Source organism: Macrobrachium rosenbergii, chromosome 24 (genome assembly GCF_040412425.1).
Source record: "Macrobrachium rosenbergii isolate ZJJX-2024 chromosome 24, ASM4041242v1, whole genome shotgun sequence".
In the NCBI taxonomy this organism is placed as follows: Eukaryota; Metazoa; Arthropoda; class Malacostraca; order Decapoda; family Palaemonidae; genus Macrobrachium; species Macrobrachium rosenbergii.
In genome coordinates, this window is record NC_089764.1 from 38,577,294 (window position 1) to 38,585,416 (window position 8,123).

The 8,123-nt window shown below is 50.3% G+C and overlaps 2 protein-coding genes across 2 annotated transcripts; one reads left to right on the forward strand and one right to left on the reverse strand.

Annotated features, from left to right (window-relative positions):
- The first annotated feature begins 201 nt into the window (after positions 1-201).
- Positions 202-1,773, forward strand: LOC136851861 (putative proline-rich protein 21). Its single transcript, XM_067126175.1, has one exon. It carries the CDS (start codon positions 202-204, stop codon positions 1,771-1,773), a length of 1,572 nt encoding a protein of 523 aa, XP_066982276.1.
- A 4,278-nt stretch (positions 1,774-6,051) lies between these two features.
- Positions 6,052-7,461, reverse strand: LOC136851862 (putative leucine-rich repeat-containing protein DDB_G0290503). The gene has a single exon (XM_067126176.1). The coding sequence runs from the start codon at positions 7,459-7,461 to the stop codon at positions 6,052-6,054; it is 1,410 nt and encodes a 469-aa protein (XP_066982277.1).
- Positions 7,462-8,123: the final 662 nt, after the last annotated feature.

Sequence of the window (8,123 nt, forward strand, 5' to 3'; positions counted from 1 at the left end):
CTCTCTCTCTCTCTCGTAAAACCCTCCACCTATAGCTTTCCACCCACAACGATCTGCTCACAACACCCCCACATCAACCCTCAACCTTTTACCCACAACCTCAGCCACAATCCTCCACCCGCAACCCCCCACTCACTTTCCTTCCACCAACAACCACCCCCCTACAACCCTACTTCTACAACCATCTTCACAATCATCCATATGCAACACCACACCAATAACATTCTCCCTTCAACCTCCCGCCCACAACCATCCATCACAGCCCCCACCTGCAATTTTCTGTCCACAACCCTTCGTACACAACCTTCAATCAACAACCTTCTACAAATTTCTATCCACAACCACCCACTTACAGCCATACACCACAACCTTCCACACATACCCATCCACCCACAACCTTCTTCCTACAACTTTTCCCCTACAGCCTTATACCCACAACCCTCCATCAGCATTCACCCACCAACAACACTCCACCCACAACCCTCCAGCCAGAGTTATCCACCTACAACCATCCAGCCACAGTCATCCACTGACAGCCATCCATCCATCCACAACCTCCACCCACAGCCTGCTTTCCACCCACAACCCTCCACATGCATCCCTACACCCAGAACACTCCACCCACAGCCTGCTTTCCGTACACAACCCTCCACCCACATCCTACTTTCCACCCGCAACCCTCAACCCACAGCCTGCTTTCCACCCGCAACCCTCAACCCACAGCCTGCTTTCCACCCGCAACCCTCCATCCACAGCCTGCTTTCCACCTGCAACCCTCCACCACAGCCTGCTTTCCACCCTCATCCCGCTTTCCACCCACAACCCTTCACCCACAGCCTTCTTTCCACCCACAGCCTGCTCTCCACCCACAACCCTCCACCCACAGCCTTCTTTCCACCCACAAACCTCCACCCACAGCCTGCTTTCCACCCACAACCTGCTCTCCACCCACAGCTTGCTTTCCACCCACAACCTGCTCTCCACCCACAGCTTGCTTTTCACCCACAGCCTGCTCTCCACCCACAGCCTGCTTTCCACCCACACCCCTCAACCCACAGCCTGCTTTTCACCCACAACCCTCAACCCACAACCTGCTTTCCACCCGCAGCATGCTTTCCACTAGCAACCCTCCACCCACAGCCTGCTTCCCACCCGCAACCCTCCACCCGCAGCCTATGTTCCACCCACAACCCTCCACCCATAGCCTGCTTTCCACCCACAGCCTGCTTTCCACCGACAACCCTCAACCAACAGCCTGCTTTCCACCTGCAACCCTCCACCTACAGCCTGCTTTCCACCCACAACCCTTCACCCACAGCCTGCTTTCCACCCACAGCCTGCTTTCCACCCACAACCCTTCACCCACCGCCTGCTTTCCACCCACAACCCTTCACCCACAGCCTGCTTTCCACCCCACAGCCTATTTTCCACCCACAGCCTGCTTTCCACCTGCAATCCTCCACCCACAGCCTGCTTTCCACCCACAACCCTGCACCCACAGCCTGCTTTTCAACAACAACCCTCCATTCACAGCCTGCTTTCCACCCACAACCCTGCACCCACAGCCTGCCTTCCACCCACAGTCTGCTTTCCACCCGCAACCCTCCACCCACCACCCTCCACCCTCCACCAGCTCTCCACCCACAAACCTCCACATGCATCCCTACACCCACAACCCTCCACACACTTCGTTACATCCACAACCCTCCACATGTATCCTTACACCCACAACCCTCCACATGCATCCTTATACCCACAACTTTCCACCCATAACCTTCCACCCATGACCCTGAACGCAACCTTAAACCCACAACCCTCTACCCATAGTCATCCACCCACAACCTTGCAGTCACAACCCCTACCCACAACCCTTTACCCACAACTATTCACCTACAACCCTTCAACAGCTCTCCACCCACAACCTGTTCGAGAGAGAGAGAGAAATTTGTCATGTTTAACCTGCAGAAATCTCCCCTTAAAATCATAAGATAAGTTTTATATAAACTTGGTTAAATGCTACAGTTAGAGCAACAATAGTATTGGGCCTAGACTCTACAGTGCCAGGCACCTAGCATTTACCTTCTATTCTTTGGAATTTATTCTTAAAAATATATATCAAATAAATTCCAAAGAATAGAAGATAAATGCTAGGTAGGTGCTTGGCAATGCAGTAGACTCTAGGCCTGATGCTACATGACTCTTCAAGTGTAGCATTTAACCAAGTTTATATAAAAATTTATCTCGAGGTTTTAAAGGGAGATTTTTCTACAGGTTTCCATCAGAGATTCCTCTCTCTCTCTCTCCCTCCTCATTTAATTTGTTTTGGCAGGTATTTTAAAAGGACGATTCCAACCCTCCCTATTTATCCGGGCTTGGGACCGGCACTGAGTTGGGCTGGCTTGCCTGCCCACTCTCAGTGGCTAGGTTAAAATGTTGTTTTATGTACAGCAGGAAGATCAGTCTAGTTCATCCAGTGAAGCTCAGTTGCCGAGCTCCTCCTGACTGACTGAGAGAAAAGGCCAAACACAAATGGGTCACAGAATGGCCTGATGACTGTGGGGTTGAACACAAACACCTAAAGCAACATTAGAGGAACTGCCATGAACACCTTCAAGGGTGGGGGGTTTTGGGGGGGGGATTATTTTGAAGGTGGGGAGAATCATGGAGTCCCTGTCATGCTGCTGAAGATGTGCGCTCAGCCCCATGGTCGCCGAGCCAGTCTGTGACTCACTCCTGTTGTTGGCCTTTTTGGTTGGGCCTTTTTTGGTGGGCCATTTTGGCTGGCCTTTTTTTGGGGGGTGTCACAGGTCACCCACCCCTCCTGCTGTGGAAGGCAAAAGGCATCGAGACTTGCCTCTTTTTGCCTGTCTCTTCTGAACTGGTGTCTCGGACTTGGCCCTCGAGACATCTGTGTCACCAGTTCTGTTGGTATAATTGCCTATGCCATTTTGGTCATGTAGCATCTAGGCCTGATGCTACGGACGATTCCAACCCTCCCTATTTATCCGGGCTTGGGACCGGCACTGAGTTTGGCTGGCTTGCCTGCCCACTCTCAGTGGCTAGGTTAAAATGTTGTTTTATGTACAGCAGGAAGATCAGTCTAGTTCATCCGGTGAAGCTCAGTTGCCGAGCTCCTCCTGACTGACTGAGAGAAAAGGCCAAACACAAATGGGTCACAGAATGGCCTGATGACTGTGGGGTTGAACACAAACACCCAAAGCAACATTAGAGGAACTGCCATGAACACCTTCAAGGGTGGGGGTTTTGGGGGATTATTTTGAAGGTGGGGGAATCATGGAGTCCCTGTCATGCTGCTGAAGATGTGCGCTCAGCCCCATGGTCGCCGAGCCAGTCTGTGACTCACTCCTGTTGTTGGCCTTTTTGGTTGGGCCTTTTTTGGTGGGCCAGTTTGGCTGGCCTTTTTTTGGGGGGTGTCACAGGTCACCCACCCCTCCTGCTGTGGAAGGCATAAGGCATCGAGACTTGCCTCTTTTTGCCTGTCTCTTCTGAACTGGTGTCTCGGACTTGGCCCTCGAGACATCTGTGTCACCAGTTCTGTTAATTGCCTATGCCATTTTGGTCATGTAGCATCTAGGCCTGATGCTACGGACGATTCCAACCCTCCCTATTTATCCGGGCTTGGGACCGGCACTGAGTTGGGCTGGCTTGCCTGCCCACTCTCAGTGGCTAGGTTAAAATGTTGTTTTATGTACAGCAGGAAGATCAGTCTAGTTCATCCGGTGAAGCTCAGTTGCCGAGCTCCTCCTGACTGACTGAGAGAAAAGGCCAAACACAAATGGGTCACAGAATGGCCTGATGACTGTGGGGTTGAACACAAACACCCAAAGCAACATTAGAGGAACTGCCATGAACACCTTCAAGGGGGGGGTTTTGGGGGGATTATTTTGAAGGTGGGGGAATCATGGAGTCCCTGTCATGCTGCTGAAGATGTGCGCTCAGCCCCATGGTCGCCGAGCCAGTCTGTGACTCACACATGATGTTGGCCTTTTTGGTTGGGCCTTTTTTGGTGGGCCATTTTGGCTGGCCTTTTTTTGGGGGGTGTCACAGGTCACCCACCCCTCCTGCTGTGGAAGGCATAAGGCATCGAGACTTGCCTCTTTTTGCCTGTCTCTTCTGAACTGGTGTCTCGGACTTGGCCCTCGAGACATCTGTGTCACCAGTTCTGTTAATTGCCTTGCCTATGCCATTTGGTCATGTAGCATCTAGGCCTGATGCTACGGACGATTCCAACCCTCCCTATTTATCCGGGCTTGGGACCGGCACTGAGTTGGGCTGGCTTGCCTGCCCACTCTCAGTGGCTAGGTTAAAATGTTGTTTTATGTACAGCAGGAAGATCAGTCTAGTTCATCCGGTGAAGCTCAGTTGCCGAGCTCCTCCTGACTGACTGAGAGAAAAGGCCAAACACAAATGGGTCACAGAATGGCCTGATGACTGTGGGGTTGAACACAAACACCCAAAGCAACATTAGAGGAACTGCCATGAACACCTTCAAGGGTGGGGGGTTTTGGGGGGGGATTATTTTGAAGGTGGGGGGAATCATGGAGTCCCTGTCATGCTGCTGAAGATGTGTGCTCAGCCCCATGGTCGCCGAGCCAGTCTGTGACTCACTCCTGTTGTTGGCCTTTTTGGTTGGGCCTTTTTTGGTGGGCCAGTTTGGCTGGCCTTTTTTTGGGGGGTGTCACAGGTCACCCACCCCTCCTGCTGTGGAAGGCATAAGGCATCGAGACTTGCCTCTTTTTGCCTGTCTCTTCTGAACTGGTGTCTCGGACTTGGCCCTCGAGACATCTGTGTCACCAGTTCTGTTAATTGCCTATGCCATTTTGGTCATGTAGCATCTAGGCCTGATGCTACGGACGATTCCAACCCTCCCTATTTATCCGGGCTTGGGACCGGCACTGAGTTGGGCTGGCTTGCCTGCCCACTCTCAGTGGCTAGGTTAAAATGTTGTTTTATGTACAGCAGGAAGATCAGTCTAGTTCATCCGGTGAAGCTCAGTTGCCGAGCTCCTCCTGACTGACTGAGAGAAAAGGCCAAACACAAATGGGTCACAGAATGGCCTGATGACTGTGGGGTTGAACACAAACACCCAAAGCAACATTAGAGGAACTGCCATGAACACCTTCAAGGGTGGGGGTTTTGGGGGGGATTATTTTGAAGGTGGGGGAATCATGGAGTCCCTGTCATGCTGCTGAAGATGTGTGCTCAGCCCCATGGTCGCCGAGCCAGTCTGTGACTCACTCCTGTTGTTGGCCTTTTGGTTGGGCCTTTTTGGTGGGCCAGTTTGGCTGGCCTTTTTTTGGGGTGTCACAGGTCACCCACCCTCCTGCTGTGGAAGGCATAAGGCATCGAGACTTGCCTCTTTTTGCCTGTCTCTTCTGAACTGGTGTCTCGGACTTGGCCCTCGAGACATCTGTGTCACCAGTTCTGTTAATTGCCTATGCCATTTTGGTCATGTAGCATCTAGGCCTGATGCTACGGACGATTCCAACCCTCCCTATTTATCCGGGCTTGGGACCGGCACTGAGTTGGGCTGGCTTGCCTGCCCACTCTCAGTGGCTAGGTTAAAATGTTGTTTTATGTACAGCAGGAAGATCAGTCTAGTTCATCCGGTGAAGCTCAGTTGCCGAGCTCCTCCTGACTGACTGAGAGAAAAAGCCAAACACAAATGGGTCACAGAATGGCCTGATGACTGTGGGGTTGAACACAAACACCCAAAGCAACATTAGAGGAACTGCCATGAACACCTTCAAGGGTGGGGGTTTTGGGGGGATTATTTTGAAGGTGGGGAATCATGGAGTCCCTGTCATGCTGCTGAAGATGTGCGCTCAGCCCCATGGTCGCCGAGCCAGTCTGTGACTCACACATGTTGGCCTTTTTGGTTGGGCCTTTTTTGGTGGGCCATTTTGGCTGGCCTTTTTTTGGGGGGTGTCACAGGTCACCCACCCCTCCTGCTGTGGAAGGCAAAAGGCATCGAGACTTGCCTCTTTTTGCCTGTCTCTTCTGAACTGGTGTCTTTATGTTTTACGTCCTCTATTTTTCACCTGTTAACTTTTCTTGCAAATGGCTCTGTTTGTTTTCCACCACCAGTATTTCCGTGTCATCTACATTGCCATTTGCGTCAGCCTGAGCTTGCTTTGCTTTCATGACCTCCTTCATTGCATTACGCTTCTCCTGTAGGAGTTTCTTGCGAGCCTCATCCCGTGCCCTTTTTTCTTCGGTGCAACCCTTCGGAGCAGCTTTCGTAACTTTTGGTGGTTTTTTATGGGTAGCACCTTTAACGACATTGTTAGAGGTCACTGTATCGAGTTCCTGTTTCCATCCTTTGTTTTTAAGATCGCCAACCTCTTTGAAAAGTTGGTGTACATTGTCCACTTGAATGGAAACCATGTCCCAAAAGCCAGCCAGATCTGCAGCTATTATAGCAGGTTCATCACCTTTGGGACCATCAATATTTTGTTGGCAAAGGCCTCTGAACTGTTCTATCTTCTGAGAGCTGAGGAGGCGAGCCTTCCCTATTGCTGCGAGGACCTTTCCTTGTACCTCCTCACTCACCTGGTCCCCAAACGTGCCTAGGTCAGATTCAGCAGTGTTTATCAGCTCTCGTAGTTCGGTGACTTCTTTTTCTACTATTCTCAAGAAGAGGCTTCCATCCTTCTCCTGTTCTATCTCTTTCGTCCTCGTTTCCATCTGAGTCTTGTCATTCAGGTGAAATTCCTTGTCTCCTAATTTGCTTCGTACGTCTTCCATTTCCTCTTCAATTTTAACCTTTTCGACTTCACTTTCATTCAGACGTTCCTGTAGTGAGATGCATTTACTTTGAAGGCTGACCACTTTTTTCTGCAACTCTTCATTGCACTGTCCGTTGTTCCTGGACTCTAAATCTTTCTCCGCAATGAGGCCGTTCAAATTATCAATTTCTTGTCGTTGTTTAACTACTAATCCCTTGTTATTTTCGTTTGCCTGCTTCAGAAGTCGATTTTCCTTTGCGAAAATTTCAATTGTATCTTCAGCTTGTGTGATTTTTTTCTGTGCCTCCTGGCTGAGATCAATCAGTTCCTCGACGTGCGCATATTTCTCAGTAGCCAAAGCCTTTTCCAGAATTTGGATCCTCTGTAGGAGAGCACCCTCTTTCCTGCTCCACTGGGCCTTTTCCTGGAGGTGGTCACGGTTCTCCTCACGGGCCTCCATCAGTTCCTTTTCCATATTATGTTGAATATCCCGCAAGTCATCCAGCTCAAATCGAATCCTGAAATTCTCATTGACTGTTTTCTTGCGGGCAAATTTTTCCTGCTGAAGCTTGATGTAGAGAATTGCACAAAGTCCTCCCAACAGTCCAGCAAAGCAGTTCTCCCGAAGGATGCCGCCAAAAGACCGAGAAGGAAGGACTTCCTGCGCCATAAAGAGTAATTTCTCAGGTTCCTTTGCAGGAAGCTGGTCCATCGATAAGTTTTGAGGTCGTCCAAAAAGTCCAGCAAAACAGTTTCCTTGAAGGAAACCGCCAAAAGACAAAGTAAGAACGACCACTTGAAATATAGACAATAAATCCAGAAGTCCCTTTGCAGGGATCTGGACCATCAAAAAGTATGTGAGCCCTGCAATCAGTCCAGCAAAACAGTTTCCATGAAGGAAACCGCCAAAAGACCAACTGAGAAGGACCACTTGAAGTATAAACAATAAATCCACACCTCCCTTTTTAGGAGCTGGGCCATCAACAATTTGGTAACGCGTTCTACAATATTATTCAACATGTTGCTCGCTACCCATTATTGGAGGTCTGCCTTATGCATAGTTTTAGAAAAAGCCTCGAGCTGACTTCGGCTCCTGAACGCGTCATCATCGGGTTCTGAAGACTAATCCGGCTTCTGAAGGCTTCTCCGGATTCTGAAGACTAATCTGGCTTCTGAAGATTAATCTGGCGTCTGAAGACTTCTCCTGCTTCTGAAGACTTTTCCAGCTTCTGAGGACTACTTCGGTTCCAGTAATCCAGAACGTCTCCTTCGGTGTCATGGATAGGCTCCAGCGTATGCTTCGGTCTAGCGTTCCGAAGTCTTCCGTCTTCACAGAGTCTCTCTCTCTCTCTCTCTCTCTCTCTCTCTCTCTCT

Excerpts from the sequence above, each read along its gene's own strand:
- LOC136851861 (XM_067126175.1), top strand. The coding sequence starts at position 202 with ATGCAACACCACACCAATAACATTCTCCCTTCAACCTCCCGCCCACAA.
- LOC136851862 (XM_067126176.1), bottom strand. The coding sequence starts at position 7,461 with ATGGACCAGCTTCCTGCAAAGGAACCTGAGAAATTACTCTTTATGGCG.